Raw genomic sequence first — 15,227 nt, 5'->3', positions numbered from 1 at the left:
GCAGACTGGAGCTGAGCACCAGAGTGGGCTGGGGTCTAGGGGGACGGCTGGCACAGCAGGGCGGGGTCCTTCGGCTACCACGTGTCCAAGACAGGCTGAGCGGCTCATCCGTGCCCACCCGCCGCAGAATGGTAGGAACCCCCCCTCCCTGCGCCCAGTCTCACCGGCTCCGAGGCGCCAGGGCCCCCCCGGGGCCGGGGCGGGCCGGGGAAGGTAATGTAATTCCGACCCAGCTAACCCGATTATGGCGGCCTGCACCGGGCCGGGCGGCGGCGGGGGCGGGTCTAAGGCGCAGGGGCCCGCCGGGTCCGGGTCCCATCCCGGGAAGGACGCGGAGTTCACACACTCCCAGCTCCAGGGTCCCCGGCCGGAGGTCACAGGGTCATTGAGCGCCTCCAGTCTTGCCCCACCTCCCATCCCTGACACACTCCAGGCACAGTTTCTGGGGTTTGGGTGGGGAGAAGCGTCTGCGGGAAAATGAGGCGGCTGAGACCGCCGGAGGCTTCATTGAGGACCCACGTGTCGCCGGAGGCGATTTTGTCCTCCCGCCGTTGAGGGGGAAATGTGTGAGAACTGACTTTCTAGGCGTAGAGTGGAGGCGCAGAGCCCCGCGCTGGTGGCCCCCGTGGGGAGCGCAACGCCAGCCCCGAGCTCTCATCCGCCTTAGTCTTAGTCTGGGCTGAGCCAGTGCTCCGCTTCACACCGATTTCAGAAAATCAAAATTCTAAGAAATACAAGTACTGGCGTTCCCGGAAGGAGGAGGTAGGGACCCCCGGGAGAGGCCGGGAGGCGCACCGGGACCGCGGGCCCAGACTCGGCCAGAGTCGTTTGTCCCCCGCCCTAGCCCACCAGACGCGCCCTGCTGCCGCCTTCCCACACCTGTCCTCTTCCCGGGCCTCCAGCTCGCCGGCGCCGCTCCCAACCGCTTCCCATCGCAGCCAGGAAGCCACAACGAGATTTGGTCTTCGAGGACACTTAGGCAGGGGCCACAACGAATCTGGGAGTCGGCAGGCAGGACCCATCGCGAGGCGAAAAGTGGGGGCTCTGGGAGGAGGCACCTGTGAGGAAGCCGGCGAGGCCGAGGAAGCCCAAAGGCGGAGGCCGGCGAGGATGGAGTTGCTGTGCGCATCTCGCCTGACTCAGCGCGCCGCGGCCCAGGCTCTGGCCCCTCCCGTGCGGAGCCCGGTTTCCAACACCCTTGCCACCTCCCCCCTTACCCCCACCGTCCCCGCCCGCCAGTCGTCCCCGCGTTTGGCGCAAACAGGCGTCTCTTTCCCTTTAACGGGCCCGGCCCCGCCCCTGCCCTACCCCCAACCCCCACTGCCCACCCAGCGCTGATCTGTCAGTCACTGCCCCATCCCCAGCCGGCCAACCCTCTCCACCTCGGACTCGGGCAGAGGCCCCGGCAGCCCAGCGTCCATCCGCGCCTCAGCGACAGCAAGGGCGCTCCTGGGGTCCCCGCCGGTCGCGCTCCCCCGGGATGCGAGTCCCTGCGCCGACGCCCGGCAGAGGCCGGCACGGGCGCGGCTACTCCCCGTGCACAGGGATGAAGCTGTCCCGGGGGCCCCGGCGACCCGCAGCGCCCAGCCCCGCGGGCCCCTGAGGCCGCCGCCCCGAGCGCTCCGCTCCTGGGCTCCCAGAGTTGCCTGGGGCGCCCTTCCCAACCGCCAAACCTCCAGTGGTCCTCCTTAGACCCGGACCCATGGAGCCGGCGGTCCTGGCCTCGCACAACCTCCCGCACCACGAGCCAATCAGCTTTGGCATCGATCAGATCCTGAGCTGCCCGGAACCCCCCGGGAGCGGCCTAGGCCCGGGTCGCGCAGGCCAGGGCCATGGGGAGAGTGCGGCGTTCTCGGGTGGATTTCACGGAACCTCAAGCTACGGTCCCGCGGGTTCGCTGGCCCCGCTACCTGGCAGCTCCGGCATGGGCCCCGGCGGCGTGATCCGCGTCCCGGCGCATCGCCCGATGCCGGTGCCGCCGCCCGCGGGAGGCGCGCCTGCGGTGCCTGGACCCTCGGGCTTGGGCGGAGCCGGGGGCCTAGCGGGACTCACCTTCCCTTGGATGGACAGCGGCCGCCGCTTTGCCAAGGACCGACTCACGGGTGAGGTTGCCCGACCCTCCAGCGTCCTGCCCCACATTGACCCCTTTTCCTCATCTTGATCCTTCTGCTCCAACTCAAGTTCCCCGTACGCTCCCCGCCGGGATCATCCCAGGGGATGCTCCCCCAACATGTATCTCTTGGTCCTGATGCTGAGAGAGGCAATGGGGAGAGAGCTGCCGTCGAGGTCCGCGCCCTCCTTTGCAGTCTACTGTCCACATTGCGGGTAGGGCAGGGTGAAGTTCCGGGGGCCGTCTCTTCCTCACCCAAGGGGGAGGGCCATATCTTCCGAGGCCCTTTCTTGTCTGGAGGCCTTTGCTGATGCGGGGCCGGGGCCGGGCCGGGCCCGAGCTTGGGGCACCTAAAAGCGCCGCCCTGAAAGCCCTGCCCTGTTCTTTCTTCCTTTAGCCGCACTCTCGCCCTTCTCCGGGACACGCCGCATCGGCCACCCCTACCAAAACCGGACCCCCCCGAAGCGGAAGAAGCCGCGCACGTCCTTCTCCCGCTCGCAGGTGCTGGAGCTGGAGCGGCGCTTCCTGCGCCAGAAGTACTTGGCCTCCGCCGAGAGGGCAGCGCTGGCCAAGGCCCTGCGCATGACCGACGCTCAAGTCAAGACTTGGTTCCAGAACCGGCGCACCAAGTGGCGGTGAGGCTCGGGGCGCGCGAGCGTTCGCGGATGGCGTCGAGTGGCGGCGCGGCCCAGCGCGGGGCGGGTGAGGAACGGCGGGCGGGGGGGGGGGGGGGGGGGGGGGGGACGACGAGGCGCGGGGCGGGCGAGGGCCGGCCTCGCTGACCCCGAGTCTCCGCTCGCCCAGGCGCCAGACGGCAGAGGAGCGCGAGGCGGAGCGGCACCGCGCGGGCCGGCTGCTCCTGCACCTGCAGCAGGATGCCCTGCCGCGGCCTCTGCGGCCGCCGCTGCCCCCAGACCCGCTCTGCCTGCACAACTCGTCGCTCTTCGCGCTGCAGAACCTGCAGCCCTGGGCCGAGGACAACAAGGTGGCTTCCGTGTCCGGGCTCGCCTCGGTGGTGTGAGCGACTGCTGCCCGACCGGCCGAGAGCTCTCTAACCGACCGAGGCGCCGCGCGGAGCGCCGGGCCCGGGACCACGGAGCGCGCGGCCGACCACGCCGCGGTCCCGTGGTAGCGCAGCTTGTGAGGAGGAGCTGGCTTTGAGGCTGTCGTCGAGGGTTTCTCGGCCACCGCGGGCCCCTGGGCTGGCGTTGCGAGGTTGCGCCGCGCCTTTAGACGTGGCCTTTCCCGCCATTTCCCACTAAACTGCGGTCGCACGGCGGCTGGAACCTGCGGAGTCGAGGAGGCGGGACTAGCAGTATGGTAGCCAATGAGGTGAGGGGAGGGGGCGCACTGGCCAATGGGAGCTGCGCTCCTGAGGACTCTGGATTCTTCGGGGGTGGGTTGGAGCCGGGGTTCTGGACCCACAGAGCCGGCTAAAGGTGGTGCTGGGATGGGATGGCGGCAGCTCCCACTGCCGGGGTCTGTACCAAACGTGGGACGGAAGGAAGACACCAGTGAGGGCGGAATAATGGAAGAGGTGCTGGAGGGCAAGAGTCTGACTGTGACAGGAACCAGAGAGTTATCCACACTGGGCATCTTTCTTCAATTGTAAAATAATCGCTAAGGATACCTTTCTGACTTTCAACCTCATGTTGTCAGTGTGTGTTCAACCTGCTAACTCCTTGAGCCGCACAACGCACTTGGGCGGCAGGCAAGACGGGTATTTATACGCCTGATGAAAGAGAAAATCTAGGAACACTAATCTGGCTCTGGTCTCCCCTGGGGACAGAGAGGGGAAAGGGGGAAACAGTGGATAAAATTAATGGGCCCAACGGAGTTAGGGCTAGCAGAATATGGCAAATAACTGGGAATATTTAAGAAGAATCAACGATAATTCCAAGGTTGGAAATGTAGAGGATCAGGAGATCAATGGTGTTGTGGATAATGAAAGAAAAATTGAAAGATCGGGGCAAGATCACTACAGGCAAAACTGAATGCTAGATCTAAAGGGAATACATTCTGGAAAAGTGCTTTCGGGGGAGGTTGGTTGACATCTGCATAGAAGTGGAGATAGAGGGCATCCCTGGGTGGCTCAGCGGTTTGGTGCCTGCCTTTGGTCCAGGGTGTGATCCTGGAGTCCCGTATCAGGTCCCGTATGGGGCTCCTGGCGTGGAGCCTGCTTTTCCCTCTGCCTGTGTCTCTGCCTTTCTTTCTCTCTGTGTCTCTATGAATAAATAGATAAAATCTTAAAAAAAAAAAAGTGGAGATAGATGGAATGATGAGAACAGATAGACTCTCCAAGGAAAGAAACTCTGAGAAGGAAAGCAGCATTCTAAGGATTAAATCTTTCTTTTCACCAATTTCTTTTTTTTTTCTTTTAAGATTTTATTTATTTACTCATGAGACACACACACACACACACACACACACACACACACACACGGGCAGAGACACAGGCAGAGGAAGAAGCAGGCTCCATGTAGGGGACTGGATCCTGGGTCTTCAGGATCAGCCTGATGTGGGACTCCACCACAGGACCTGAAGGCAGACATTCAGCTGCTGAGCCACCCAGGTGCCCCCAAAATTAGTATTTTAAATGAAGAAAAGGGAAAGGAGTACCCAGCTGGAAAGAAAGGAAAGCATGATGTCCCCAAGGTTATTAGAAAAGCTTCAGCATGCTGGTGGGCCAGGGGCTGCTGGGAAGCTTGTTGGTGGAAAGTTGAGAGTTTGGGGATGGCTGCAATAGCCTTGAGGTATTGCAGGAGTGGATCTAAGTTGTATGTGGGGGAAAAAAGGGAAGATTTTGTCTGATTTCTTATAGCATTCTCATTCTTCCTCCTCCGTTGGCGGGAGTAAGATAGAGGGAAGTGATCTTTGGGCAAGGTCAGAGACCAACTATAGTCAAACTACACATTTTTCTGGGTTAGTGTCACCTAGGTTAGTCATACCGCAAAGGCTCGACCACAGATGGGAACCAGGCAAGAGCATTTTGCTGGAGGAGCTGGTAGATACTGTGTCATATCTAATTCCTGGATGTTGTATATGCTGCTGCAGAACCAAACTCAAATTTGGCACCATAGGGAAAGACCTTTTATAAATCAAAACGAAGCACACAGAGTCGGGTTTGGTATGAGCTGGGGGTTTAGGGGGCATATCAGTCATTCTCTAATAAATAGAACAAGGCTAAGGAAAGGGTTCAACCTTATGTATCCTGTGGCTTATCCAATTTCCTCTATTTTCAGTCCACCATTTCTTGAGACTCAGTCAGGTTCCAGGATTTACATTGGATCCTAACCTTTGGCCTTCTAAATCTGGCTGGCTGCCTTGGTGCTAGCCTGAGGGAGGATCTAATGCTTTGAGATGAGCTCAGTTCCATTCCTTAGGCAGGTCACTGCAGGACACAGGCATCTCCAAACTCTTGGGTGGAGGGTGATTCACTCTCTATTGAAGAATCTGTCGTTTCTTCTCTCAGCTCATTCAAGAGGTCTCTGCTCTCACTGGGAGGCAAGTTACTCAGGAAGTAGGGAGGGGCCAACTCTACCAGCCTGACAGAAAGAGTCACAGTTAGATGATTTCTGGAATCCTCTCTTATAATGCAGATTTTTAAACTTCTTCCCATCCCTTCCACAAAACCTGTCCCCTCAAATCACTTGTCACTACAAAGCACTAAGATAATCCTCTTCTCCTCAAGGCTCTCTAACTCCCCATCTATAATTATAGCCCCAAGAGGAGGAATGGGCAGTCTAAGAGGGGGTGTCAGGGAACTCACATCTGTGGTTGAATCTCAGAAACAATGGAAAGGCAGTTGTCTTTGGAAATGGAGAAACTGTGGTAAAGCACCCAGGGCGGAGATCTGGCCGGAGACCTGCGGCTTCGGTAGCAGCAGTACGGGGAGAGCTGGGCTACATGCTTATGTGTCAGGAGCAGGTAATTTCCAGTTCCATCTGTGTCTCGGGCCACCTCATTGAAAAATATAGTGAAAGAGTAAGTAAAGGACAAGAGAAAGATAGTAGAAAAGAGAAAAAGGGATCTGAGAAAGAATTAGGAAGGGTGGTGTGAGTATTAAAAGTAAAGAATCATCTCTAGGTTAGAACCCCTATCATTTGGCCTGCACCCCAACACCACCTCAAAGGAAAAGTTTCTTCTGGTTCTAAAAAAATCCTTTGAAGGATCACCTGGACCATAATTTCAGAGGTGGCATATCAATTTTTGATCCTTCTGCTTTCTGCTCCTTTTATGACCTTCACCCCAACTCTTTCCCCTAACCTTAAGGAAGTATCCTGACACCAGTGCTTTCTGAAGGTCTCTGCGATTCTGCTCAGAGCCAAAGGCTGGCTGGGACAAGGGAAGCTCAATTTGTTGCATGAGTTCTAGGAGTTCGCCTCGAAGTTTCTGGGCTTGGCACAGTGCTGCCCAGTTTAACCCCCGAGCCTGGCACCAAGCCTCGTCTGCTCCACCTAAAAGAGGAAAGGGAACAGCTGCAGCTACAGAGAGACCCCCAAGAGAACTCAGTCCTTAGCCAAAGGGACTCCTCCTGGGCATAGAGATCTGCCAGCTGGTTGCACACTACTTCCCCTCTTTGAAAATCTGGGATTTTATAAGAAGATGCAGAGTGGGCTACTCACTCTGTATAAAGGCTTCATACACCTGGATCAGAGAACTGTGGTCGCCATCCGCGTGTTCCAGGGCCCGACGCAAGGCAGCTTCTTCTGCAGAGAGTGGAGGATGGGTAAATCCAGGAGCAGCTGGAAGCAGAAGAGAGGAAGGTCATTTTGGGGAATGAGAAATGATAGCAGTACAGAAGAGAGGGTGAAAAGGCAGGAAGTGTTACTCTGGGAAATTTATTCAAAAGCCATGGATAACTTCTAGGTGCTTTGCACTTTATTAGACTTTGAAGATAAATAAATGAAAGTCTCTGCCCTCAAGTAGCTTAGAGTCTGGTGGGAGACATAAGCAAACTTGATCAGCACAACAGGTGTGTGGGCCAATATTTGAAGTTTGATTAGGAATTACTTCTCAGTAGAGAAGGGGCAGAGAGAATCTGAACTGTGGACATGGCAAGGAACAAAAATTAGTAGCATGGCCTGTTTGGAGAACTGCAAGCATGTAGTAAGGCTGGATGTGTTGTGCCAATGAGTTCACATTCTGTCTAGAAGATAAAGGATAGCTGTTGAAGGAGAGTTTTGAAGGAAGAGAGTCCAAATGTTTAAAGAAGCTTACTTGACAAGTTAGGAGGCTAAAGGAATCCAGGCTGAGTGGTGGTGAGGGTCTAACGTTGGCATGGAGAGCAAGTATGGAAACAAACAGATGAATTAAAAAAACATTTAGGAGATTAAAGAAAGAACCTGGAGAAAGATCAGTCTAGAATGATGGTAGTGGAGCTGCAGAGACGATTGTATGATTTTGTGATGGTGGTAAGGAAATAGTTTAAGCAAGTGCTTGAGTTCTGTTCTGGACTGGGGTCCTGAAGACAATTCTGATAATGTCCATCAGGAATCAGATATATAAATCTAAGATTCAGAAGAATGATATTGGCAAGGGATACAAGGCTTGGAAATTTTAAGTGTAAAGATGGTACTTGAGGCTATGGGTGGGTGTGCATGAATTTGCTCAGAAAGTTAAGGAATGAGAAGACAAAAGGGGCAAGGATGGAACTCAGAGGTCTGATTTACAGTGGATGAGTGGAGGACACAGTGCCAGGCGAGAGATGAAGAGAACAGAAGAACAGCCAGGGAAGTGGAATGAAAACCTGGAGGAGGGAGTCAGAGAGGTTTAGGGAGGGGATGGTTTCAAGGTGGGAGTGGTTGGCATTTTCAAGTGTCAGAAGGTCATAAAGAATAAGGACTCAGAAGTGTTCAGCAGGTTCAGCCTTGGGTCTGTTGGTCCGGTAGGTCAGTCGGTCAGGGTGGGCATAATGGTGGGGGGGAGGTCACTACGGAGCTGGGAGATTTGTCAGTGTTGTTGCGGGCCCGAGGCTGGTAAGGAGTGGGTGGGAACACACTGGACAGACTGGGATAGAGGTGATTCTGTCGAGCTGTAGGGGAGTAGAGGGGTGGAGGGAGAGGGCTGTAGAGCTTTAGTAATAACAGGACAGATTTGAGAATGTTGGAGGCAAGAACCGGCGTTGGGAAAAGGCTATCAGGACAGGAGAGGGGTAAGTGTGTAAAGCTGTTTTTTGGGGAACTGTAAGGTCTCTTTAGGGAAAGAGCTAGCCTTTGGAGCGCCAGAACACCTGAAAGGGCTGGGAAGGACTGAAGTAGCCACATGTAGATACAGAGAGAGGAGTGATTAATACCAGTGAGCATGGCGGCAAGGGTGAGCATCTCATCCACACAGTCAAATTCGCAGGAGGCCAGCAGGGCTTTGGCCAACTCAGGGGGCAGGGGGAACTCTGATAGGATGACTCCCAGGTCTGACAGGTTCCCATCATCATCCAGAGCTGCCAGATAGTCTAAGTCTTCCAGGGCCTGCATCAGTGCTTCTGGAGCTGGTGAGGAAATAGCTGCTAGGACAGGAAGTCTCAGAGCCTGGAGGTCGTCAGGAGGCAGGACTTGGGCAGGACAGGGGCTCACCAGGCCGGTCCAAGAAGTGACACTCCCCTGGCTCTGCAATCTGTCTCCTCTTTAAAAGTAACACCATGGGGCTCAGATTCTCTTCACATACCCTGGGTGGGGGCAGTAGGGGCGCCTCTAGTTCTAGGAAGGACTCAGGATATAGGCAGATGCAGGACCCTGAGGGGAGAAAGAGCTGGGAAAGATCCTGTAGATTTCTTGGGGTTTGCGTGTGGTGACTCTTCCTGTTTGATCTCAGTAAGGCCAAATGCTCTTACCTGGTGGGATTCCTCTTGCCCGTAGTCTTCTTGCCTCTGCCTGACACCTGCTGATTGGTCTCAACACTTGGGATTCTGCTCGGATCTGAGGATTGTACACCTGTCACCGCCCCCCAACCAAGGCCAAGACAGATCAGAGTGGGCCACTTCTATCTTTAGCCCACTTATCCCCCCCATCTCTCTCACTCACACTTCGAAGCTCCAGTCCTGAGTCAATGACATGTCGGATAGAAGGGAGGGAGAAGGAGAAGTCAGCCAGCCAGTGAGTGACCACGACCTTTCGGGCACCCAAGTCTATGTCCTCGTATGCAGCCTGAACAGCTGGACCATGTCCTGGGTGAAGGGGCAGCACTCGTGGTGGAGGCCCTCTGAGAGCCAAGGGCTCCACCTCTCTGGACAAGGATTCACAGCACTGCAAAATTTCCTGAAGGGAGGGGTGGGGCATTATGGCAATTCTCACCTTTTTTTGGTGACAAACCCCTTTGAAAAACTGATGAGAGCTAGGGCTTTTCACTCTGAAAAAATGCATACTCCCATGAAGTTATTATAATTTCAGGAATTGACTGAGCCACAGTCTCTGCATTAGATGGATTCAAAAAAGGGTAGACCTCTTTACCCTGAAATCTTTGAGTTTTTCCTAAGGATTCCAGCATAGTAAATACTACAACTCCAATGTTCCGAACAAGCATTGCTCCAACTCCCCCAGGAAAGGAAGGTGGCATACATGGGAACCTCCTTCTGCAGCCCATTTTTACCTCCTCACTGGGCAGGTATACTAGCACATCTCCTGGAGCCTCCTTCGCACACAATTCAAGCACAGCTTGGCAGGCAGCTTCCACTCGATCAGTAGGGACAATGTCCCTGTATACAGGAGTGGGACATGCGCCAGGCCCTCTGGGTACATGCACGATTGTTGGATTGCCCCAGAAGGCTTGGAGCTTAGGTTCAAGGGCAGGGTCAGTAACCACAACCACTCTGGAGTCTCCTGGAAGATTTCCCAGCTTGGCATTTCGCAGTAGCCCCTGGAGCAAATCTGAGGCCACTGACCGCTCTTGAGCCTCATCCAGCACCAGCACGCCCCAGGCTCCAGTGCCCCGGGTTGAGGCCACCTCCTGTAGAAGCAGCCTGTCCCAGCAAAACCTGTTGACATTGGCAGTGGGTAGAGGAGTCAGTGTGGACACTGAACATCTCTAGAAGTCCAGGGGAACATCTTCTCATAGGGCCTAGGTTTTAGATTTTTCTGATTTCAGGTCAGAAAAAGACTGTAAACCCGTATTGAGACCCACGACCTTAATGATGACACTTTTTTTCACAAGCTATACTCCAGCTGGGAAAGTGAGACTCATGATGAGGGTGAGGTGGACTATCTAAGGTCCCTGGCTGGGTTTAAGGGCTTAATTCAGCCTGTGTCATGTGTGATCTAAAGCTGGGCTGAGGGAGGGTTTGGTGAGATGTCAGAGGACTGGGCTTGTTTTCTATTGGGTAAGGGAAATTAGACTTGGGTCAGGCCTGCAAGAGGCCTCACCTGAGCAGGGTGTCTGGCCCAGTGCAGTCCTCCTGGGGAATGCTATATCCAACCTCTTGACCCAGGGTTAGGTCCATCTCATCAGCAACCCGCACGGCCAGGCTCAGGGCTGCCAGAGGGTAGGGCTGAGTGACAGTTACTCGGCCTTCCTTGAACCCCCTGGCCAGTGCAAACTCTGCACACCACTGAGGAATCTGGGATAGGAATAGGAAAGGACAGTCAGCGAGATGCAGGACTTCAGTCAGAAGGGCAGGGGGAGCTGTGGCCATTCTCATGTGGGGAGTCCCCTGGTCCTTCACCAGCCACCCTGGGATCAGTCTAACCGGTCACCCTTTGACCACTCCCCTATAACCCCATGCAGCCCAATCCCCACCTTGCCCTTGGAAGGACCAGTTCTCTGGTCCCTCCCTTTGTCTACTCCCAGAATCTCCCCCACCTGGGTGCTCTTGCCAGAGCCAGGCTCTCCAGACACCAGCACCACTCCACTGGGGCTACTCTCCAATTGCTCCAAGAAGATAAAGCGAGTAGCCCAGATGGGTAAGGCTCGGCGCTGTTCAAGCAGCTCGTAGTAGCGGGAAGAGAAGGGGAGCCCATCAAAGGGGTTCACAGCCAATTCAGACTCCCCCGGGCTTGGGCCAGACTCCTCTGCCAGCCCAAGAAGCTGAGAGGCCATGGTAGCTGACTGGCAGTACCTACAGAAGGCAGGGCAGTGATTAAGGCCTCGTATTAAATGACTGACACCAACTTCCCACCCTCAATCCCTAACTTGTACCCTCAGGTGGTAATGCGCTGGGGCCCATCCTTCCCAGCATTTCTTGGCTGCAGGAAACAGTGGAGACATGAGTCTGAAGGTAAGGGACTATCAAAAGTGGACTATTAACCTGTAGTCAGGTAGTAAAAATCCTATGGCTAACACAGGGGGCGTCTAGGGCAGCAGGAATTACGGTAACCCATGGAAAGGTCCCGAGGGGAAATTGATAAAGAGATAAAGACTAAGAGGAAAGGAGGAGGAACCTGAAAGCAGGGCCACAAGGATTCTGGAGTCAAACCTGCTTGCAGCTCTGAGACGTGTCAGGATGGCAGCCAGGTCCAGACCTATCCAGCCAGTCACCACGGACCCAGACACACCCAGACCCAAGAAAAGTACAAAGGTAAATTCCGGCTCCACCCCTCCACCACAGGCCTTGGCTGAAACAGGAATTCTCAAGACTGGTTTGGGGGTGGGGCCATTTGCTCCACCTTATTTAATCGGCCAGAAGCCTATGGAAAACAGGTTCCAGACATTCCAAGGAGCATGTGTACTCTATACACAATGTACATAGCGCTTGTTAGTGAAAGGCATTTTGGGACTTGTAGTTTTGCAGCTGTTTCTTCAACAAAGCTGGGCTGAACACTGGTGCCGCTGGTCTTCGGTTCAGTTACATTCCATGATATCACTTATCTCTTGACACGAAGGCATGATTTCAACCACTTCTCACAAACCCACAAGGAGGCTCCCAACCCTGTTCCCCCCATCCAAGGGAAAAGGAACCTGCTCAGTGGGCTTTTGAGACCCAGAGAGGCAACAGAGACCTTGAGTGAAAACCCTGAATTTAATGTGATTTTGGGGGGAGCCCCATCCCTCCCTTTTTACCACCCACCCTTCCAGCCAGTTGTAAGTGGGGTGAGGGCTGCCCCCAGCCTCCGTCCTGCGGCTCTGGGTGCCATCCTGTGCTCAGTCAGCCTCCTGGGCCTGTCTCTCTCTGAATCTCCTGCGAGACATAGGAAGAAGACAGTGTATGGGCTTTGCCCTATTAGCCCTTTAATTAGCTCTCTTCTCCAACCTGCCCCTTCCTACCCACTGTCCTCTAAGCCCCTCACCTTCTTGCATATTCATAGAGTGCCTGCTTTCGCTCCTGTAGGCTCTCCTGCCGGGCCCAAGAGGACTTGGCAAATGTGAGGGCTGTGGGCTGAGGGGTCACCGGGCCAGAGCTGGGGAACTGAGGTGATCACAATGTCAGAGGGCTTGCGAAGTCATCATCATTAAACACGCATCGAATGCCTACTTTGCAAGAGAGGCACTGTGCTAGGGTCTCAGGATCAAAAAAGAGACATCAAGAATAGGGAGTGTGCAGACTGCCCATCCCAGCACTAGTCCTAGACCTAACCATTTCCTCTGTCTCACCTTGGGGGCGGAGGCTGTGGGAAGGGACTGGGTCCCTTCAGTGATATCTTCAGGCATGAAGGCTACAGCTCCCTCAAGCAGATTAGTGATGGTCAAGTCTACACAGCCAGTTCTGGCTGGGGAAAAGGGAAGAGAGAAGAACGGAGTCTGTTTCCCTGCTCACCTTCTCCCCTCACCACCCACTTTTCCTCTCTGTGCCTGTCTCCTGTGTGAGGCTACCCTTTCCCATACCCAGGTCTCTCTGGATGACGCCCAGTGGCACATGGGGTAAAACCTCCTTGACTCTCTGAGCCAGAGCTGCCAGCTGCACATCAGGAGAAGGGCCAGGGGAGGGAGGGAAAGAAGACTGGGCTGCAAAAAAGAAATCCGAAACATGGTGAGTGGAGAACTGGGAGGAAGGAGAAGCTGACTAGCACAGGAATAGGAAGGGAATCACAACAGGCTGAGAAAACCCAAACAACTTTGTGTACAGAGACCACATACCTGACTGAGGGCGCAATCTGGGGTGTCTTTGTCGTTTCATGTGCTCTGCTTTGTCTGCTGGAGTGAGTCGTGTCCCTGTCTGGCCTAATTCTTTGGCCACCAGCTAGGGAGAATTAGAAGGTTGGAACTGTCAAGGTCTCAAGACTTCCTCCTCCTACCCTTAAGGAAAAAACCCACCTCACCCTGCCTGTGTACCCTACCACCTGTTGTACACGGAGAGCAAACTCCTCATTCCCCTCTCCAAGCTGGCGATGAACAGGCGGGAGCCACCTGAAAAAAAAGAAATTCCAGGACCATGTTGAGTGTGCCTGGGTTAGAGGCTTTCACCCTCTCCCCCACTTTGATACTTATTCATGGAACAGTTGTGATCACAGTGGAGAGATAGTAAACACTTTGTATTGCTTCTGCGATAGAACCGTGATACTAAAAGATCTACAAATGAACAGGGAAGAGGCAACTTCCCTGACCCTGAGGTGAGTTCCTCCCAGGCACCAAAAAGTAAAGGCAGTTAATACCTTACTTGATACACCGTGAAAGGGACGAAGAGTGACCACAGCAGTTCTGAGACCCAGGAGGCATCAGACACCGTCTAGAGGGAGGGCATGAAGTGAGGTCTAAGCCTAGGCCAGCAGTGAGAAACTTACCCTCCAAGCCCCAGAGATTCCCTGTTCAACACACACTCACCACAGAGACTAGGGGTCTCTGGACTCGCAGGGTAAGAGGTTGTACCACATCCTGAATAGAAAATGGCCAGGAACTGGAAGACGGAAGAGACAGTAGGATGGGATTCTAGCCAGCCTGTCAGCACCTGACTCAGAACAGAAAACTGTTAAACTGCACGAGTAGGTAAATAAAGAATAAAGAGATATAAGGGGAAAGAACTAAGAGCAAACAGAAAAGATATCAACTAGGACGGAGAAGGTAGGGCTGAAAATTGTGAAAAATCAAGGGCCCCCAAGCCTGACCACCTACCCAGCTGGAGACCGATACCTGTGCTCACCCACCTGAAGCGCAGGAGCCCCTCCCGGCCATTGGTGGCCTCTTCCTCAGGGAATAGCAGCAGAGGGGTGGGGGGAAGCCTCGTGGAAGCACAGAATCTCTTGAGTGACTCCACCAACTCCCCCCGCCCATCCATCTCCATGAAGCCCCGAGACCAGCACACAAAACTTGGGGGACTATTGAGTAGAGGCTGGGAATAGAGAAGAGAGAAAGCAAGAAAAGAATATTGGGAAGTGAGAAAAACTGACATCTAGGGTACAGAAGCGGGATTGGGGGTAAGCCTCAGTATTTCCCAGTGGTCCCCAAGGGAAACCCGGGCGGGCTAAGGGGAGCCTCCAGCTGGGCCCCAGGGAACCGCCCCGTAGAGCTCTCGGCTTTGCCCCCCACTCACGGTGCTACAGCTGGTGAGCAAGTTGACTATGTTATGGTCGAAAGGTGTCACGTGGTTGGAAATGAGGACCCTGACGCGGTGATCCCGGAGTCCGGAGTTCTCCTGCCGGGCCACGAGCCCCAGCACCGCACACATGGTCCGCACCACGAACCTGGGGACGCGGGCAGTGGTGACTCCACGGCCTCCGGCCGGGCCCAGCCCAGCCCTCCCCGGGACCCCCAGGCCGTTACCTGCGAAGGACACTGTCCGGTAGAGCGCAGCTGACCAGGAAGACGTGGATCCCAAGAAAGAGGCGCAGGACAAGGAGGCAGAACCCGACGGGAGCATAGAGCAGCAGCGCGAGGAGCAGGAAGCCGTCACCCGGGAGCCTGGGGGCGAAAGGCGGGGTGATCGGGCGCCGGAGGCCGAGTGCACGCGGGAGCCGGCCTCTTCCCGCCAGGGCTCTTACCGGTGAGAGTCGAAGAGCCGCTCCGGCCCCAGCGCCGGGGAAGGATCCATCGCGGGGGCTTTAGAGCTCTCCGGCCGCCGCCGCCATCTTCGCGCCCGGCCGCAGGGGCTCCTGGGAAGGCGGAGTCTTCGGGCATCCGCCCAGGGTGCGGGCACCCGAAATCTTGAGGCGCCCCGGAAGGGCTAGCGGTCCCAGCATGCCTCGCGGCCCTTGGGCCACCTAGGAACTCGCGTCCCGCGGGGACCACAATTCCCGGCATTCCTGGGGCGGGGGCGGAG

General features: G+C 55.5%; 3 protein-coding genes across 6 annotated transcripts; 1 reads left to right on the top strand and 2 right to left on the bottom strand.

Annotated features, from left to right (window-relative positions):
• The first annotated feature begins 1,517 nt into the window (after window positions 1–1,517).
• Window positions 1,518–3,755, top strand: TLX2 (T cell leukemia homeobox 2). The gene is made up of 3 exons (XM_038561681.1): window positions 1,518–2,102; window positions 2,508–2,745; window positions 2,915–3,755. Exons 1-3 carry the CDS (start codon window positions 1,703–1,705, stop codon window positions 3,129–3,131), a joined length of 855 nt encoding a protein of 284 aa, XP_038417609.1. The 5' UTR covers window positions 1,518–1,702; the 3' UTR covers window positions 3,132–3,755.
• A 1,422-nt stretch (window positions 3,756–5,177) lies between these two features.
• DQX1 (DEAQ-box RNA dependent ATPase 1) lies at window positions 5,178–11,625 on the bottom strand. Of its 4 annotated transcripts, none has more exons than XM_038561657.1 (12): window positions 11,514–11,625; window positions 10,901–11,156; window positions 10,465–10,658; window positions 9,695–10,079; window positions 9,130–9,363; window positions 8,940–9,039; window positions 8,683–8,841; window positions 8,406–8,597; window positions 6,736–6,855; window positions 6,377–6,567; window positions 5,880–6,070; window positions 5,178–5,655 (listed from the first exon to the last, which is right to left on the bottom strand). In XM_038561657.1, the coding sequence occupies exons 2-12, from the start codon at window positions 11,135–11,137 to the stop codon at window positions 5,499–5,501; spliced, it is 2,160 nt and encodes a 719-aa protein (XP_038417585.1). In that variant the 5' UTR covers window positions 11,138–11,156; window positions 11,514–11,625; the 3' UTR covers window positions 5,178–5,498. The 4 variants fall into 4 exon arrangements, with proteins under 4 accessions (XP_038417585.1, XP_038417587.1, XP_038417586.1 ...); XM_038561659.1 differs by having other exon boundaries at window positions 11,479–11,578; XM_038561658.1 differs by having other exon boundaries at window positions 11,237–11,532.
• A 52-nt stretch (window positions 11,626–11,677) lies between these two features.
• AUP1 (AUP1 lipid droplet regulating VLDL assembly factor) lies at window positions 11,678–15,223 on the bottom strand. The gene is given in 13 exon segments (XM_038561673.1): window positions 11,678–12,215; window positions 12,325–12,443; window positions 12,629–12,744; window positions 12,860–12,979; window positions 13,112–13,214; window positions 13,315–13,381; window positions 13,627–13,700; window positions 13,796–13,868; window positions 14,116–14,300; window positions 14,502–14,652; window positions 14,732–14,869; window positions 14,950–15,044; window positions 15,047–15,223. Coding segments are annotated over 13 exon segments (1,440 nt in total). The 5' UTR covers window positions 15,209–15,223; the 3' UTR covers window positions 11,678–12,178.
• Between the last annotated feature and the right edge of the window lie 4 nt (window positions 15,224–15,227).

This window comes from Canis lupus, chromosome 17, assembly GCF_011100685.1.
Source record: "Canis lupus familiaris isolate Mischka breed German Shepherd chromosome 17, alternate assembly UU_Cfam_GSD_1.0, whole genome shotgun sequence".
In the NCBI taxonomy this organism is placed as follows: Eukaryota; Metazoa; Chordata; class Mammalia; order Carnivora; family Canidae; genus Canis; species Canis lupus.
The sequence above is the reverse complement of the archived record's forward strand: the minus strand, read 5'-3'. Positions and strand labels throughout refer to the sequence as shown.

Bases quoted from the DNA above. Each gene is read 5' to 3' on its own strand.
- TLX2 (XM_038561681.1), top strand. From the start codon at position 1,703: ATGGAGCCGGCGGTCCTGGCCTCGCACAACCTCCCGCACCACGAGCCA. The intron at 2,103-2,507 runs GTGAGGTTGCCC...TTCTTCCTTTAG, and splicing joins TGCCAAGGACCGACTCACGG to CCGCACTCTCGCCCTTCTCC. The intron at 2,746-2,914 runs GTGAGGCTCGGG...CCGCTCGCCCAG, and splicing joins AACCGGCGCACCAAGTGGCG to GCGCCAGACGGCAGAGGAGC.
- DQX1 (XM_038561657.1), bottom strand. From the start codon at position 11,137: ATGGCCTCTCAGCTTCTTGGGCTGGCAGAGGAGTCTGGCCCAAGCCCG. The intron at 10,659-10,900 runs GTGGGGGAGATT...TTCCTATCCCAG, and splicing joins GCTCTGGCAAGAGCACCCAG to ATTCCTCAGTGGTGTGCAGA. The intron at 8,842-8,939 runs GTAAGAGCATTT...TTCTCCCCTCAG, and splicing joins GGCAAGAGGAATCCCACCAG to GGTCCTGCATCTGCCTATAT.